The 19,645-nt window shown below is 34.3% G+C and overlaps 1 protein-coding gene across 21 annotated transcripts in view; it reads right to left on the bottom strand.

Moving 5' to 3' along the window:
- Nucleotides 1-7,824: 7,824 nt before the first annotated feature.
- LOC111417928 (CUGBP Elav-like family member 1) overlaps nt 7,825-19,645 on the bottom strand; it is a 207,176-nt gene continuing 195,355 nt past the window's right edge. For 18 of the 21 annotated variants that reach the window (XM_023050360.2, XM_071201620.1, XM_071201617.1 and 15 more), the window contains one exon: nt 16,313-17,765. In XM_023050360.2, coding sequence (XP_022906128.1) covers nt 17,494-17,765 — 272 coding nt within the window. In that variant the 3' untranslated portion in view covers nt 16,313-17,493. Of the gene's footprint in view, nt 7,992-15,960; nt 17,766-19,645 lie in introns of those variants that run through there. The other 3 variants (XR_011642467.1, XR_011642468.1, XR_011642469.1) reach the window with 3 other exon arrangements.

The following is a 19,645-nucleotide window of genomic DNA, read 5'->3' as shown; positions in this document are numbered from 1 at the left end:
GCTGAATAACAACTAAAACTAGAATTAACTATCATCAACTTGCTAGAGAGACGCACGGCTAAACCCGAATGTTCCCGGTTCTAAGTCTAGTATTAGTTCTACTTTTCGTTCAAGAAAAATATACCACAATCTAACGCTAAATAACAATTAAAACTAGAACTAACGCAAGACCTAGAACTAGAAACACTTGGGTTTAGCCGCACGTCTTTCAAGACGGCTTAACCCGAATGATTCCAGTTCTAGGTCTAGTGTAACTTCTAATGATAGTGCTAGTGCAATACTAGAACTAACACTAGACCTAGAACTAGAAACATTCGGGTTTAGCCGCACGTCTTTCAAGACGGCTAAACCCGAATGATTCTAGTTCTATGTCTTGTGTTAGTTCTAATGATAGTGCTAGTACAATACTAGAACTAACACTAGACCTAGAACTAGAAACATTCGGGTTTAGCCGCACGTCTTTCAAGACGGCTAAACCCGAATGATTCTAGTTCTAGGTCTTGTGTTAGTTCTAGTGATAGTGCTGGTGCAATACTAGAACTAACACTAGACCTAGAACTAGCAACATTTGGGTTTAGCCGCACGTCTTTCAAGACGGCTTCCATAAGCAGATCTGTTTTTAACTTTGTATATGGGTGTACTTGTCAATCATTTACTAGCTGGCGTGTCTTAAATTATAAATACGAAGGATTACACTGCTGGTGTTGGTTGAACTAAAACTATAACTAACTCTAGTTTTACAATTAGTATAATAAAAATAAATAATAACCTGGCGCTGAATAAGAACTAAAACTAGAATTAACTATCATCAACTTGCTAGAGAGACCGTCTTAAGAGACGCACGGCAAAACCCGAATATTCCTGGTTCTAGGTCTAGTATTAGTTCTACTTTTTGTTCAAGAAAAATATACCACAATCTAACGCTAAATAACAATTAAAACTAGAACTAACCCAAGACCTAGAACTAGAAACATTCGGGTTTAGCCGCACGTCTTTCAAGACGGCTAAACCCGAATGATTCTAGTTCTAGGTCTTCTGTTAGTTCTAATGATAGTGCTAGTGCAATACTAGAACTAACACTAGACCTAGAACTAGCAACATTCGAGTTTAGCAGCACGTCTTTCAAGACGGCTAAACCCGAATGATTCTAGTTCTAGGTCTAGTGTAAGTTCTAATGATAGTGCTAGTGCAATACTAGAACTAACAGTAGACCTAGACTAGAAACATTCGGGTTTAGCCGCACGTCTCTCAAGACGGCTAAACCAGAATGATTCTAGTTCTATGTCTTGTGTTAGTTCTAATGATAATGCTAGTGCAATACTAGAACTAACACTAGACCTAGAACTAGAAACATTCGGGTTTAGCCGCACGTCTTTTAAGACGGCTAAACCCGAATGATTCTAGTTCTAGGTCTTGTGTTAGTTCTAGTGATAGTGCTGGTGCAATACTAGAACTAACACTAGACCTAGACTAGAAACATTCGGGTTTAGCCGCACGTCTTTTAAGACGGCTAAACCCGAATGATTCTAGTTCTAGGTCTTGTGTTAGTTCTAATGATAGTGCTAGTGCAATACTAGAACTAATACTAGACCTAGAACTAGCGACATTTGGGTTTAGCCGTACGTCTTTCAAGACGGCTAAACCCGAATGATTCTAGTTCTAGGTCTTGTGTTAGTTCTAATGATAGTGCTAGTACAATACTACAACTAACACTAGACCTAGAACTAGAATCATTCGGGTTTAGCCGCACGTCTTTCAAGACGGCTAAATCCGAATTATTCTAGTTCTAGGTCTTGTGTTAGTTCTAATGATAGTGCTGGTGCAATACTAGAATTGACATTAGACCTAGAACTAGAAACATTCGGTTTTAGCCGCACGTCTCTCAAGACGGCTAAACCCGAATGATTCTAGTTCTAGGTCTTGTGTTAGTTCTAATGATAGTGCTAGTGCAATACTAAAATTGACACTAGACCTAGAACTAGAAACATTCGGTTTTAGCCGCACGTCTCTCAAGACGGCTAAACCCGAATGATTCTAGTTCTAGGTCTTTTGTTAGTTCTAATGATAGTGCTGGTGCAATACTAGAACTAACATTAGACCTAGAACTAGCAACATTCGAGTTTAGCAGTACGTCTTTCAAGACGGCTAAACCTGAATGATTCTGGTTCTACGTCTTGTGTTAGTTCTAATGATAGTGCTAGTGCAATGCTAGAACTAACATTAGACCTAGAACTAGCAACATTTGGGTTTAGCCGCACGTCTTTCAAGACGGCTAAACCCGAATGATTCTAGTTGTAGGTCTTGTGTTAGTTCTAGTTTTAATGCAATAAAAATATGCAACATAGTGATATCTTATGCTAACTAGCGCTACCTACCACTGTCACTAGAACTTCTAAGTTTTGTGTTAGTTCTAATGATAGTGCTAGTGCAATACATATAGATAAGCAAAACTTTTCTTTTAAGTTAATGTATTTGATTTTTTTTTAATAAATCATTTTCATAGAAAATATCTTTTAAGTAGTGAAGTTATTAAAGTTTCAGTTAATTTGGTTGGTAGAATCGGGAAGTGTCCCATGGCGGCAGTTATCGACTGCAAAAATTAAGTCGCCGAATTAATAAGTTGGTCCGGGCGCCGTGAGGTCGGTCCATTATTCGAGGTTCAAAGGGGGCGGCGACGTGTCGTCGCATATTAAACCACGACTACTCGGCTCCTCGGGATTCCGCCGAGAGAGTCGTCTTCGACGCCGCCCTTACGCCCCATTTGCATACTAAGCCGTTTGCACCGTCGTTGTGCCCCTCAGCCATTGTCTACAACGGCCGGGCGCACTTTGTAAAAAAATTTCCGTTTTAATTTATTCCGCGTTGAAGACTTTGATCTTTGTGCCGTTTTATATGCGAATTTATGCATTACGGAAAAAGATAATGAATCGAGTATTTTTTTATTGACGAACGTAAACAATGACGGCGTGTCGATCAATAACTTTTATTCTTGTAAATATACATACAGTTCCATAATTGATATACAGGGTGACTTATCAGTATAAATTTCCACCAATTCAGATAGTTTCAAGACTTTTTTAGAAGTATTTCCTGTGCGATAAGAGATTCCAACGTAGAATATTTCGACGCTCAAAGCACTCGGCTATGTGAAACGTACTTTAAAAGTCAAGGTTATGTACTCGAAACATCTATATGGACGTATAGTAAAGCTTCCTAATAGTGTAAGTGAAGTGAAATAAAACGTAAATTCTATGTGGGTATATTTTTTTTCTATATAACAAATTTTTATTGCAATTTAGAAGCAACACTAAACAAAGAGGACATATTTTGATGGTGAAGTTTCTACCTTCTCATACGTTTTTGTTGTTTGTAGTCGATATGAATTATGTAACGACAACGTCGCCTATGCTCGTAAAATAGGAACTGTGAGTGACAGCGGTTCTCTTTTCTTCTTCGTCCGTTTGTAAAATGCTGCCGTATAAAAGGGGGTCTATTTATATTTGTGAACTGTAACGGACTTAGAACTTTGAATAATCGTTGTTTTCGTTAACACCTAACCGTTAGCGGGAAGGTCCATTTTATTTCTGTTAGTTTTAAAGATTCTTAAAAAATTCTTTCGCTTTCCCAATGTATCACGTTGGAGTATTCAAGGTAGAAAGTGAAAATTTTACTTCTTTTGTAACAATATCTTTTGCAACTAAAGTCAAGGTAAAAAACAATTTAATTTATTATCTAAATTGGATAACTAAATAAATATTAAGTTAATTTATTTTATTAATTTTATTTATTACAATTTATATTTAATTTTATTTTTTATACTTTATTATTAGTTAGTTCAAATAATAAATGAACTGTGAATTCTAGCTATTAGAACTATCACTAGCAGTATTACTAGAACTAACATTAGAACTAGAAATAGAAACATTCGGATTTAGCCGCACGTCTCTCAAGACGGCTAAATCCGAATGATTCTAGTTCTAGGTCATGTGTTAGTTCTAGTGATAATGCTACTGCAAAACTAGAACTAAGACTAGACCCAGAAATAGAAAAATTCGGATTTAGCCACACGTCTCTCAAGACGGCTAAACCCGAATGATTCTAGTTCTAGGTCTCGTGTTAGTTCTAGTGATAGTGTTAGTGCAATTCCAGAACTGATACTAGACCGAGAACTAGAAACATTCGGGTTTAGCAGCACGTCTCTCAAGACGGCTAAACCCGAATGATTCTAGTTCTAGGTTTTGTGTTAGTTCTAGTGGTAGTTCTAGTTTTAGTGCAATAAAAAAATGCAACATAATGATATCTTATTCTGACTAACCACTTTCACTAGAACTAACAACAGAACTAGAACTAGAAACATTCATGTTTAGCCGTCTTGAGAGACGGCTAAATCCGAATGATTCTAGTTCTAGGTCATGTGTTAGTTCTAGTGATAATACTAGTGCAAAAGTAGAACTAAGACTAGACCGAGAACTAGAAACATTCTGATTTAGCCACACGTCTCTCAAGACGGCTAAACCCGAATGATTCTAGTTTTAGGTCTCGTGTTAGTTCTAGTGATAGTGCTAGTGCAATACTAGAACTAACACTAGACCTAGAACTAGAAACATTCGGTTTTAGCCGCACGTCTCTCAAGACGGCTAAACCCGAATGATTCTAGTTCTACGTCTTGTGTTAGTTCTAATGATAGTTCTAGTGCAATACTAGAACTAACACTAGACCTAGAACTAGAAACATTCATTTTTAGCCCCACGTAGTTCAAGATGGCTAAACCCGAATGATTCTAGTTCTAGGTTTTGTGTTAGTTCTAGTAATAGTGTTAATGCAAAACTAGAACTAACACTAGACCTAGAACCAGAAACATTCGGGTTTAGCCATGCGTCTCTTAAGACGGTCGAAAACTTAGGGTTATCATAAGGACGTCACCTTTTTCAAAGCAAAACCTTTCCTCTGCAAAACTACCCAATGCCTGTACTATTAAGCTATGTTGCATTTCATGTAGAACAGTTTCGTAACAATGGTTACTGCATTCATATATTGCGAGTTATATGAAATTCCCAGTAAAAATGAAAACGTAGAAATTACAATTCTCCAATGACTTTTTAGCAAGGCCTCTGCGGGGGGGATACGTTCATAACAATAGCGTTCATAGGGAGTTGGGTAACCTTATGCAGTATGTTTAGTCAACCGACCTTGGTCGTAATCACCCATGCAGAATGACTGAATGCAGGGTTGATGAGCTTTGCTCCACTTTACTTCGAGGGGGTCAGCGAGGGAGTGGTATCTTTGAGCGGTACCTGACAGGGGCAAACTCGCACTGGTGTCTGTGCACAGCACGCCAGGTGAAGGGGCGTGTCAGTCTGGAAGCGAAATCAGCCAAAAATCAAGATACGCTCGTATAATACCTCAGACCTCTTAGAGGAGAATGTCCAAGGATCCCATTGGGGCCTAGGTGCCGCGTATAGAATATGCAGTCCCTGTACCATACATACATGGTTGGTGAAAGGGTATCAGAATCAGCATGGAATGCTGATTAGTAGGCTACACAAAGCCATAACATAATCAACTCAAGACATTATACAAACCGTACTTTATTAATATTTTGTAGATCAGAAAACACATCTTCACGCAAACTAGAAAATGTTGTTATCGATTTATGTACAATTGGTTGTGCTGAACTAATAATGGCTTTAAAATCTTGTTCAGGAGTTAAATGAGGTAGTTGGTGTTGATCTGTTGGTCTAAAATATATATTTCCATTAAAAAAAATTTCTGAACCATATAATTCAAATTAACCGTATGAAAAGGCATCGTTTTGTGAAAACGTGCTATTAATGATAGCTTTAATGATAGTGCTTTTAATGATAGTGCTGGTGCAATACTAGAACTAACACTAGACCTAGAATTAGAAACATTCGGGTTTAGCCGCACGTCTCTCAAGACGGCTAAACCCGATTGATTCTAGTTCTAGGTTTTGTGTTAGTTCTAGTGGTAGTTCTAGTTTTAGTGCAAAAAAAAATGCAACATAATGATATCTTATTCTAACTAACCACTTTCACTAGAACTAACAACAGAACTAGAACTAGAAACATTCAGGTTTAGCCGTCTTGAGAGACGGCTAAATCCGAATGATTCTAGTTCTAGGTCATGTGTTAATTCTAGTGATAATGCTAGTGCAAAACTAGAACTAAGACTAGACCGAGAACTAGAAACATTCGGATTTAGATAGTGTTAGTTCTAGTGATAGTGTTAGTGCAATACTAGAACTAACACTAGACCTAGAATTAGAAACATTTGGGTTTAGCCGCACGTCTCTCAAGACGGCTAAACCCGAATGATTCTAGTTCTAGGTCTTGTGTTAGTTCTAGTGATAATGCTAGTGCAAAACTAGAACTAAGACTAGACCGAGAACTAGAAACATTCGGATTTAGCCACACGTCTCTCAAGACGGCTAAACCCGAATGATTCTAGTTTTAGGTCTCGTGTTAGTTCTAGTGACAGTGTTAGTTCTAGTGATAGTGTTAGTGCAATACTAGAACTAACACTAGACCTAGAATTAGAAACATTCGGGTTTAGCCGCACGTCTCTCAAGACGGCTAAACCCGAATGATTCTAGTTCTAGGTCATGTGTTAGTTCTAGTGATAATGCTAGTGCAAAACTAGAACTAAGACTAGACCGAGAACTAGAAACATTCGGATTTAGCCACACGTCTCTCAAGACGGCTAAACCCGAATGATTCTAGTTTTAGGTCTCGTGTTAGTTCTAGTGACAGTGTTAGTTCTAGTGATAGTGTTAGTGCAATACTAGAACTAACACTAGACCTAGAATTAGAAACATACGGGTTTAGCCGCACGTCTCTCAAGACGGCTAAACCCGAATGATTCTAGTTCTAGGTCTTGTGTTAGTTCTAGTGATAATGCTAGTGCAAAACTACAACTAAGACTAGACCGAGAACTAGAAACATTCGGATTTAGCCACACGTCTCTCAAGACGGCTAAACCCGAATGATTCTAGTTCTAGGTCTCGTGTTAGTTCTAGTGATAGTGTTAGTTCTAGTGATAGTGTTAGTGCAATACTAGAACTAACACTAGACCTAGAATTAGAAACATTCGGGATTAGCCGCACGTCTCTCAAGACGGCTAAACCCGAATGATTCTAGTTCTAGTGTTAGTTCTAGTGATAATACTAGTGCAAAACTAGAACAAACACTGGACCGAGAACTAGAAACATTCGGATTTAGCCGCACGTCTCTCAAGACGGCTAAACCCGAATGATTCTAGTTCTAGGTCTTGTGTTAGTCCTAGTTTTAGTGCAATAAAAAAATGCAACATAATGATATCTTATTCTAACTAACCACTTTCACTAGAACTAACAACAGAACTAGGTTACGTTTAGCCGTCTTGAGAGACGCACGGCTCTTTCTACTAATAGTGATAGTGTTAGGTCTAATTTTAGTTCAATAAATTAATCCAATGATATCAAAAATTAAATTTATTTCGAAATTGTGTAAACGAAACGTTTAAAGTAACTTTTTAGGTAACTTCTTAAGTGGTTGATTAAAATTGTTTAGAGTGCAAGTTACGTCTTGGTGACCTCAAAAACTTCATCGCCGCTCGCACACGACCATTTAACTCTTTAATTACCTGTTCGTAGCAATTTTATTTTCGTATTCAGCCACAACGCAAGCAATGCTCGCGGTTCCATTCATTACGTAAAAATAGCGTGGTCTAAGCTAAAATTAGTCGAACCTAAACCGTTAACGTACTTGGAAATTCCACCAATTTTTTTCTGGTTTAAAAAGAGAATAAAAGAAAAGGCAGTAAAGATTTAATTTAATGTTCTTTATTTTTTATAGAGTTATTTTAATCAGTCTTAGTAGTACAAAACGTTTTTCGATCTACAACCGAAATTTGTACATTTTTTTTTAAATAATTTAAACCGTATCTTGATTTGCTTGATTTTGATTTCTTCCTCCCTACATTTGGATCAACCCCTAAAAAATATAGAGATGTGTTAGAATCAAGAAAAAACTTGCTAATTAAAACATTAACTTATTTAATTATAAAGTCCAATACTCGAATTATTTTTTATGTTCCAATTAAAATTAATTCTTAATTAGTAAATTTGCAGGAAAAAACTTGGAAGTTGTTATATTATTTGGGAGTCTATTTACAATACGTTAATAATAGGATTTTTTGCAGAATAAATTAAAACGCATGCAATTATTTAAAAATTAGTTGCGTCCAGCTTTATCGAATAATAATAATAATAATTCAAAATTGATATTTTAACCACAAATTTTGATAATTAATTTTAATAACTGTCGAATATAATACATAATATGATTTTAATTGAAGATTGATGATAGTAATTTTTATAAATATTATATGACGAATATTTCGGAAAATATCTGACATTAAACGAACATTTTAGTTCATTGTATTTACGCATCAACTATAACGGACCTATGAAAGCATTGAATTGACGATACCACAATTTATTTTGAAAACAAAACGGACTACATTAACCATAGAAATTATTAAACACGCACACACATCGGCTAATCAATAATGTTATGTTTTCAGTGACCGTTCTATTTTCCTATTAATAATAATAATAAATAATGCCTATAATTTATACAAGAAATAGTTGTATTTTAGAGCATAGTCAATTAGATGCGCAAATAGTTAGTTAAGACTTGGTTAATTCGGTATGTATTATGATTTGAACGCGGGAATAAAGCTAAATAGTTCGGATTCCGGATGCATTAAATTTCGTGCACATCTCCCCAACCTGTTATCCGTAATTTGTGTACCGTGGGGGATTCATTGGACGTCTGCGCGACGGATTAAACTCCTGTTGTAAAGTTTCCCGATTCGGCGATACACATAAATCAGTCGAATTTTGAATGGCCATTGTACGTACCACTTCATAATACACTTGATCTTTAGAACTGAGCGAAACTTTAACCAACTTTAATGTCTGTGTTCTCGCTCCAGACACAACTCCTTAAAGTTGTATTAAATTATTCCAATAAAAAAATCTATCAATTTATCCTAAAGTATTATCCGAATCTATGAAATAACAAAATTAATGCAAGTTAATTTCTCGGTGAAGTTGGCCATCAATGTAAACTTTACAGAACTAATAAATAATAGTTATTTATATTACAAGTGGGCTAGAAACATTATTACAGTATGAGCGTAGAGAATTGCACGACGAGGTCGTAGACCGAGTCGTGTAATCACTCGAGTACTGTAATTATGCTCTAGCCCACGTGTGATATACAGCATTTTATCTACGACTGCTAAAAATTACTAAAAAATAAATTTCTTTAAAAAAGTCTATTTAACATTTATAAAAATATTTTGAAATGATTGTTGACAATTTTGAATTGTCAGTTTCAACGACATGTTTTCTCATCTGGAATAAGTGTTTCGAAATGTAAAAACATAACAATTAATGTTTATAATAAATAGTATTGTTTCTCTGTAAGTAGATAGCACTTTTTCTTTGGTATTGTTGCTCGTTTCAATAAATTAAGTCTGTTCTGATTGGGCTAAAAATGCGTTACGTAATGAAACCAGTGCGGTAATGAACCTCATTACGTAACTCAAATCACCTCAAATGAGTGCGGTAATGATGACTTATCCAAGCAGTCGTAGATAATAGTTATTTATATTACAAGTGGGCTAGAAACATAATTACAGTACGAGTGTAGAGAATAGCACGACGAGGTCGTAGACCGAGTCGTGTAATCACACGAGTACTGTAATTATGCTCTAGCCCACGTGTGATATACAGCATTTTATCTACGACTGCTAAAAATTACTAAAAAATCAATTTCTTTAAAAAAGTCTATTTGACATTTATAAAAATATTTTGAAATGATTGTTGACAATTTTGAATTGTCAGTTTTAACGACATGTTTTCTCATCTGGAATAAGCGTTTCGAAATGTAAAAACATAACAATTAATGTTTATAATAAATAGTATTGTTTCTCTGTAAGTAGATAGCACTTTTTCTTTGGTATTGTTGCTCGTTTCAATAAATTAAGTCTGTTCTGATTGGGCTAAAAATGCGTTACGTAATGAAACCAGTGCGGTAATGAACCTCATTACGTAACTCAAATCACCTCAAATGAGTGCGGTAATGATGACTTATCCAAGCAGTCGTAGATAATAGTTATTTATATTACAAGTGGGCTAGAAACATAATTACAGTACGAGTGTGGAGAATAGCACGACGAGGTCGTAGACCGAGTCGTGTAATCACACGAGTACTGTAATTATGCTCTAGCCCACGTGTGATATACAGCATTTTATCTACGACTGCTAAAAATTACTAAAAAATCAATTTCTTTAAAAAAGTTTATTTGACATTTATAAAAATATTTTGAAATGATTGTTGACAATTTTGAATTGTCAGTTTCAACGACATGTTTTCTCATCTGGAATAAGTGTTTCGAAATGTAAAAACATAACAATTAATGTTTATAATAAATAGTATTGTTTCTCTGTAAGTAGATAGCACTTTTTCTTTGGTATTGTTGCTCGTTTCAATAAATTAAGTCTGTTCTGATTAGGCTAAAAATGCGTTACGTAATGAAACCAGTGCGGTAATGAACTTCATTACGTAACTCAAATCACCTCAAATGAGTGCGGTAATGATGACTTATGCAAGCAGTCGTAGATAAAAAGTTTTTAATCAACTCTATTACTGTACGGAGTAATCAAGCATTGATAATGTCTTAGCTACTTCGCCGAAACGCTATAATGTGATGATCAGTTTTAGGTTCATGTAATATTAATCCCAAACCTCAGTTATTGAACTAAAACTAACACTAGACGTCTGAAGACGCACGGTTAAACCCGAAATTTTCTAGGTCTAGTGTTAGTTCTAGTTTTAATTTTAAAACTAACTCTAGACATAGAACTAGAAACATTCGGGTTTAGCCGTCTTAAAAGACGTTCGGCTAAACCCGAATGATTCTAGTTCAAGGTCTAGTAGTAGTTGTAATGATAGGGCAAGTGTTAATTCTAGCTATTAAACTAACAGTATCACTAGAATTAACAGTTGATTAAAAACTAGGAACATTTGGGTCTTGAAAGACGTTCGGCTAAAACCGAATGATTCCAGTTCATTAGTTCTAGTGTTAGTGCCAGTATTAGTTCTAGTTTCAATTCAATTTACAACTTAGTTTTTTTTTTAGTTTTGCAAGTTCAGTAAGATTCATTAATTCACCACTTACTCATCGTTAAAGTTAAAAGCGAAAAGATAACACAGTAAAGACGCATAAAAAAAAGAAAAACATCGTTAAAGTAGCGATAAGTAAAGTAAAATAGTACAAAATGTTCAAGGAAACGTTAATTAGTACACAAACGGTATAATGGGAACTGGAGGACGTGACGTAAACTTTTATTGGTCTACCTGTTTAGCTGTTATCAGAAAACGCGTATACATTTTGCGTAACATTTGGACGATACACACTTTTGCATTCGGTTTATAATGAAACGCAATACAGGTAGTGCTAATATAACGGCGGCCTTCGATCATAATATCGCGTGTAAATTGCCGCTAAAAAGGTTGGTTCTCGTGTTGCATTGAAATCGAGTTAAAAAAAGTATCGTTCGAGTTATACACCCGTAAATTATATTATGATTATAAGCATAATAAATAAAGCGATCAAAATCTTTGGATCGGTTAAATTACCTGCGAGATAATTAATTTAAGTATAAACATTATGGTTTTGAAACGATTGCAAACAATAAAGTTTCGATTTAGAAAAGATTTCAGTCTAAATATTTAGTGTAAAGGTTGAATTATAATATCGCGAATAATCATTGCAAATGAGACTACCTTCTTTCTGTTATAGATTTGATATACGTCGGTGTTATATTTACGCAGATCGACACACATTCATCAATGTGGTTTATTACAATTTTATTTTAGTTGATCTATTTATAAGTTAAATGGAAAAGATTTAAAAAGATCAAATGTATGTTTAGTAGTCCCTTTGCTTAGTAAAGCGTATTGTTTTTTTTTCAATTTTATAGCTTGCTCAAAAAGGTGATTTTGAAATCTCTCACTGACAATGAGAATCACTGAAGTCTATATCTTTGCTGCATTTAATAACAGTAGAGTTACAAGATTATAGCTTTTCATGTTTTATATAAAATTATTCGCTAAGTCCAACAAACTTCACCGAAATTCTATTCGTCGAATGGTTATCGAGATATCGAACTTCAAAGTGGGAGGATTTGCAAGGGTAAATATACCAGTGTAATATGTGTGACCTCACATACGCGTAGAGTTTATAATTTAGCAGTCCTTTAGAGTTTAATGTCCCTGATCGTAAAGGAGTTTTAACCCCTATACTATGAATAAATTGTATCATAAAGTTTCATTTGAAATATGTGGAGAAAATTTTGATAAATATTAATCAAAAAGTACTTATTATCTATAATAATTTACAAAGTTCTTGCATTAAATGTGTTCGAAAAGAAATCGACCCAAATATATGTACGAAGGCTTTTATGGCCGGTGTGAATTGAACTAAAACTAGAACTAACACTAACACTACAACTAGAACTAGAAACATTCGGGTTTAGCCGCTTTAGCCGGTTTAGCCGTTAAGACCTAGAACTAGAATCATTCGGGTTTACCCGTCTTGAGAGACGTGCGGTTAAACCCAAATGTTTCTAGTTCTAAGTCTTGTGTTAGTTCTAGTGATAGTGCTAGTGTAAAACTAGAACTAACACTAGACCGAGAACTTTTAGGACTCTCAAGACAGTTTAGCCGTCTTGAGAGACGTGCGGCTAAACTCGAATGTTTCTAGTTATTAGTCTAGTGTTAGTTCTAGTTTTACACTAGCGCTATCACTAGAACTAACACAAGACCTAGAACTAGAGTCATTCGGGTTTAGCCGTCTTGAGAGACGTGCGGCTAAACCCAAATGTTTCTAGTTCTAGGTCTTGTGTTAGTTCTAGTATTGCACTAGCACTATCACTAGAACTAACACAAGACCTAGAACTAGAATCATTCGGGTTTAGCCGTCTTGGGAGACGTGCGGCTAAAACCGAATGTTTCTAGTTCTAGGTCTAGTGTTAGTTCTAGTATTGCACTAGCACTATCATTAGAACTAACACAAGACCTAGAACTAGAATCATTCGGGTTTAGCCGTCTTGGGAGACGTGCGGCTAAAACCGAATGTTTCTAGTTTTAAGTCTAGTGTTAGTTCTAGTATTGCACTAGCACTATCATTAGAACTAACACAAGACCTAGAACTAGAATCATTCGGGTTTAGCCGTCTTGGGAGACGTGCGGCTAAAACCGAATGTTTCTAGTTCTAAGTCTAGTGTTAGTTCTAGTATTGCACTAGCACTATCATTAGAACTAACACAAGACCTAGAACTAGAATCATTCGGGTTTAGCCGTCTTGAAAGACGTGCGGCTAAACCCAAATGTTGCTAGTTCTAGGTCTTGTGTTAGTTCTAGTGATAGTGCTAGTGTAAAACTAGAACTAACACTAGACTTAGAACTAGAAACATTCGGTTTTAGCCGCACGTCTCCCAAGACGGCTAAACCCGAATGATTCTAGTTCTAGGTCTTGTGTTAGTTCTAATGATAGTGCTAGTGCAATACTAGAACTAACACTAGACCGAGAACTTTTAGGACTCTCACGACAGTTTAGCCGTCTTGAGAGACGTGCGGCTAAACCCGAATGTTTCTAGTTATCGGTCTAGTGTTAGTTCTAGTTTTACATTAGCATTATCGCTAGAACTAACACTAGAACTAGAATCATTCGGGTTTAGCCATCTTGAGAGACGTGTGGCTAAACCCGAATGTTTCTAGTTCTCAGTCTAGTGTTATTTCTAGTTTTACACTAGCATTATCACTAGAATTAACACAAGAACTAGAATCATTCGGGTTTAGCCGTCTTGAGAGACGTGCGGCTAAACCCGAATGTTTCTAGTTCTCGGTCTAGTGTTATTTCTAGTTTTACACTAGCATAATCACTAGAACTAACACAAGAACTAGAATCATTCGGGTTTAGCCGTCTTGAGAGACGTGCGGCTAAACCCGAATGTTTCTAGGTCTCGGTCTAGTGCTAGTTCTAGTTTTACACTATCATTAGAACTAAGACAAGACTTAAACCTAGAATCATTCGGGGTTAGCCGTCTTGAGAGACGTGCGGCTAAACCCGAATGTTTCTAGTTCTCGGTTTAGTGTTAGTTCTAGTTTTACACTATCACTAGAACTAACACAAGACCTAGAACTAGAATCATTCGGGTTTAGCCGTCTTGAGAGACGTGCGGCTAAACCCGAATGTTTCTAGTTCTCGGTCTAGTGCTAGTTCTAGTTTTACACTATCATTAGAACTAAGACAAGACCTAGACCTAGAATCATTCGGGGTTAGCCGTCTTGAGAGATGTGCGGCTAAACCCGAATGTTTCTAGTTCTCGGTCTAGTGTTATTTCTAGTTTTACACTAGCATAATCACTAGAACTAACACAAGAACTAGAATCATTCGGGTTTAGCCGTCTTGAGAGACGTGCGGCTAAACCCGAATGTTTCTAGGTCTCGGTCTAGTGCTAGTTCTAGTTTTACACTATCATTAGAACTAAGACAAGACCTAAACCTAGAATCATTCGGGGTTAGCCGTCTTGAGAGACGTGCGGCTAAACCCGAATGTTTCTAGTTCTCGGTTTAGTGTTAGTTCTAGTTTTACACTATCACTAGAACTAACACAAGACCTAGAACTAGAATCATTCGGGTTTAGCCGTCTTGAGAGACGTGTGGCTAAACCCGAATGTTTCTAGTTCTCGGTCTAGTGCTAGTTCTAGTTTTACACTATCATTAGAACTAAGACAAGACCTAGACCTAGAATCATTCGGGGTTAGCCGTCTTGAGAGACGTGCGGCTAAACCCGAATGTTTCTAGTTCTCGGTCTAGTGTTAGTTCTAGTTTTACATTAGCATTATCACTAGAACTAACACTAGAACTAGAATCATTCGGGTTTAGCCGTCTTGGGAGACGTGCGGCTAAACCCGAATGTTTCTAGTTCTAATTCTTGTGTTAGTTCTAGTGATTGTGGTAGGTAGCTCTAGTTAGTATAAGATATTACTATGTTGTATATTTTTATTGAACTAAAACTAGAACTATCACTAGAACTAACACAAGACCTAGAACCAGAGACATTCTGGTTTAGCCGTACGTCTCTCAAGACGCTTAACTCCAAATGATTCTAGTACTAGATTGAGTGTTAGTTCTAAAAGCTAGAATTCGTTGGGGTTTAGCCATCTTGAGAGACGAAAGGTTAACTCCGAAAGTTGCTAGTTCTAATATTAATTCTAATTTGAAATCAACAAAAATGTATTTTCAATTTTCTTGTATCTTTATATCTTTTATTTCAAGTAAGTGGTCTTCGAACTTGTTTCTGAAGAAGGTTGCAACATGACAACCGAAACGTTAAATTCTAGGTCTACTATTTGTTCTACTTTTAGACCGAAATATTTTTTAAAAGATAGTTTATCTCTGGAATTTGAACCACGTCATTATCCTTGCACGCAAAAGAAAAATAACGTTCGTTAGCGCTTTAAAAAAAGCTTTTCAAGTCATTACGAATATTTCAAATTGCATAATTTCGATTCATTATTTATTTTTAACATTAGAAGATTTGTGATAATTAATATTCCAAAATATCATGGTCATCGTCGTATTATTAATTGACACGTTTTGAATTTGCAAGTGTTCCTCATCAAGGTTAAAAATCTTTTATAAAAACATCAAAACAGTTATTAAAATTTAGGTTGAGTTGATTTTTTTTTAATATTAAATTAATTAAGTCATGCAAGTGTAACATAAACAGCTGGTGCGTTCAAAAATTGATAAAAATAATCTTGTATAAAAATATTAGTGATAAAAATCTGGTAATTTGTTAGTAAATAAGGCAACTTACTGGTAAATGACGACATGTACATTAGTAGACATAGACAGAAGCCAAAACACACTGGACGCACTGCTGGTTGTTATTGACGCACTCGATATAATATAAGATGGCTGTACAGGGTAGTCACTTAGCACTTGATCACATGTATAAACAACATCTCAGTTATATCACAATAAATAAACGATTAATATATAAAAGTGAACACGTGGGGTCGAAACAAGTGGTGGAACAAGTTTTGTGGTGGGTGAAGGTGAACATTTTTGTAAAGGAAGGAGAAAGAATTTCGATAAATAAATAAATGATATAAAAAAATAAAAAAAAATAATAAGAGAATTTGTTTTGATAAAATTAAAATTGTGTGTAAGGTCTAAACTTTGGTTTTTAATTCATAACAATAGAAAATAAAGGTACACTTCTTTCATCGTACAATTACGCCCTTGATAAATTAACGATAATATAATATGTATAATAGAGAAATAATAATGACTCGACTAATTAAAAAAAAAAAAGAAAAAAGAAAAATAAAGGAAAGTAAAAGAAAAAAAATATAACACGTGTCACTCAACATTGACAACACAGGATGTCTGACGCGCGAAAAATCAATGTGTACGATACACAACAATAGTAAATTTACAACGTTACAAGTTGGAATCGAAAAATTAAACAAAAACACCATGTGTATTGGGGAACCCGAATAATAAGCTAAATAAAAGAAAACAATATAGAAAAAGAAAACAATCGAACACCTCATTGAAAACAAAGATAATTAAAAAAAACAAAATAACTAACATTCATTTGGTTTTGATTTTGGTTTAAATTCAAAACGTTGCCGTCACTCTCGATGGTGAAATTTACTCTTAGACTCCACTCTTCGAATATTTATATGTATATATAATACAGGATGCATACTGCATTATTTTAACTATTAGTAAAAATATCTCACAGTTTTGTTTTTCAAATTATTTTTTTGTAATTTTTTTCACAAAGTGATTTTAAAAAATCCTGAGAATTGTGGCACGCGCACATTAAATTACTCTATTTATATGTATATTTTACTTTTTTGCAGTTCTTGTTGTCTGTGTGTCTCTCTCTCTCTATCTCTGGTCCGTGTTACGCGCCGCCACTTTTTCAGACGACTAAAAAGAAGATATCCTTTAAATGTTCCATCCCTCTCTTCACACTTAATTCATTCTTAACCTCGGATATCTTAGTGCTTTTCGGTGAGAAATTTCTGCTTAAAAAAAATAACTAATAAAGTGAAGAGAAGAATCCTCAAATCTTCCTGTAAATTGATTCTTAATTTTTAAATTAATTATTTTTTTTTGGTCCATCCTTTTGCCACCAGTTGGTAAATACTTTCTTGATTTTTGGTAAACATTTTTTAGGGAGAAAAATAACGTTTCATTAAAAAAATAATAACAAAACGGGGGAAATACGTCGCGTCTACGTTTTTTGTATTTTTTTTTCATTCATTTACGTTTTTCAATTGGGCCGTCGCATCTTCTTCGTCGCGACGCTACCACCGTGCATCCATAATTGTATCTAATATGGTCTCGAGGCGTCTTTCGCGCGTTTCAGCTGCACCTTCAGCCGTTTCGTGCCAATTTGGAAACCGTTCATAGCCGAGATGGCCGCTTGCGCGGAATTCGGGTTGTCGAAAGACACGAAACCGAAACACTTGGATAGGTTCGTCTGTTTGTCTATGAACACCTTTGCGGAGATCACTTGGCCGAATGGCAGGAACGTTGACGCAAGGTCCGTGTCTGTAAACTCCTGCGGTAGGTGGTAGATGAACAAATTGCAACCTTCCGGACCTGAAAAATTAAACAAATTTTATTTGAGAAAAACACCGTCGAAAAAGTTTTTAATAAAACCATCTGTAAAGAAGTTTAATTGGTTAAAATAAAAATTGACACACAAACCTTTACATAAATCTTGTTTGTGACAATTTCCCAGAAACTTTGTTATTTTATCCTTGAGTTTATTATTTTTATAGTTTTGTTTTCTTATTTTTAATGTTGATTGAATATACTTTATGAAATAATACAAGCAAGATTATCTGACACGATTTACAATGAAGATTTTTACTATAAACACAATAGTTCGTTTCTTAACATGGCTAAACCCGAATGTTTCTAGTTCTCGGTCTAATGTTAGTTTTAGTGTTACAGTAGCACTATCACTAGCACTATTAATTTTTATTGAACTAAAACTAGAACTAACACTAGACCTAGAACTAGAAAGTTTCAGGTTTAGCCGTGCATCTATCTCGCACGGTTATCTATAAATTTGACAATTTCTTCTTTAATAATTTTTTCCTGGAAACATTAATAATATTATCTTATAGTTTTTACATTATATCATAAACTAGAATAATTAAGTTACAGTTTAACATACATATCATAGCAAGATTATTGAAAATACAGTCAATTTGATTTTTTGAAAATTTCGTATTGGTTTTTATCCTGACAAAGGCTTCTTTAATAACTTTTTCCTGGAAATTTCAATAATACTATCTTATCGTTTTTATACCATATCATCAACTAGAATCTTTAGGCTACAATTTAACATAAATATCATATCAAGATCTTTAAAAATACAGTTGATACGAATTTTTGTAAATTTTGTAATATTTTTGATTTATAAATTTGACAATTTCTTTAATAATTTTTTTTTGGAAATTTCAATAATATTATCTTGTAATTTCTATATCATATCATAAACTAGAATCTTTAGGCCACAATTTAACATTCATATCACATCAAGATCCTTAAAAATAAGGTTGATATGATTTTTTGAAAATTTCGTAATATTTTTGATTTATAAATTTGACAATTTCTTTAATAATTTTTTTTTGAAAATTTCAATAATATTATCTTATAGTTTTTACATTATATCATAAACTAGAATAATTAAGTTACAGTTTAACATACATATCATAGCAAGATTATTGAAAATACAGTCAATTTGATTTTTTGAAAATTCCGTATTTGTTTTTATCCTGATAAAGGCTTTTTTAATAACTTTTTCCTGGAAATTTCAATAATACTATCTTATCGTTTTTATACCATATCATAAACTAGAATCTTTAGGCCACAATTTAACATACACATCATATCAAGATCTTTAAAAATACAGTTGATACGAATTTTTGTAAATTTCGTAATTTTTTTTGACTTATAAATTTGACAATTTCTTTAATAATTTTTTTTTGGAAATTTCAATAATATTATCTTGTAATTTCTATATCATATCATAAACTAGAATCTTTAGGCCACAATTTAACATTCATATCACAACAAGATCCTTAAAAATAAGGTGATATGATTTTTTGAAAATTTCGTATAACTTTTTATTCATAAATTTGACAATTCGTTCTTTAATAATTTTTTCCTGAAAATTTCAATAATATTATCTTGTAATTTCTATATCATATCATAAACTAGAATCTTTAGGCCACAATTTAACATACATATCACATCAAGATCCTTAAAAATAAGGTTGATATGATTTTTTGAAAATTTCGTATAACTTTTTATTCATAAATTTGACAATTGATTCTTTAATAATTTTTTCCTGGAAACTTTAATAATATTATCTTATAGTTTTTACATTATATCATAAACTAGAATAATTAAATTACAGTTTAACATACATATCATAGCAAGATTATTGAAAATACAGTCAATTTCAT

This window comes from Onthophagus taurus, chromosome 2, assembly GCF_036711975.1.
Source record: "Onthophagus taurus isolate NC chromosome 2, IU_Otau_3.0, whole genome shotgun sequence".
NCBI classification, from domain to species: domain Eukaryota; kingdom Metazoa; phylum Arthropoda; class Insecta; order Coleoptera; family Scarabaeidae; genus Onthophagus; species Onthophagus taurus.
The sequence above is the reverse complement of the archived record's forward strand: the minus strand, read 5'-3'. Positions and strand labels throughout refer to the sequence as shown.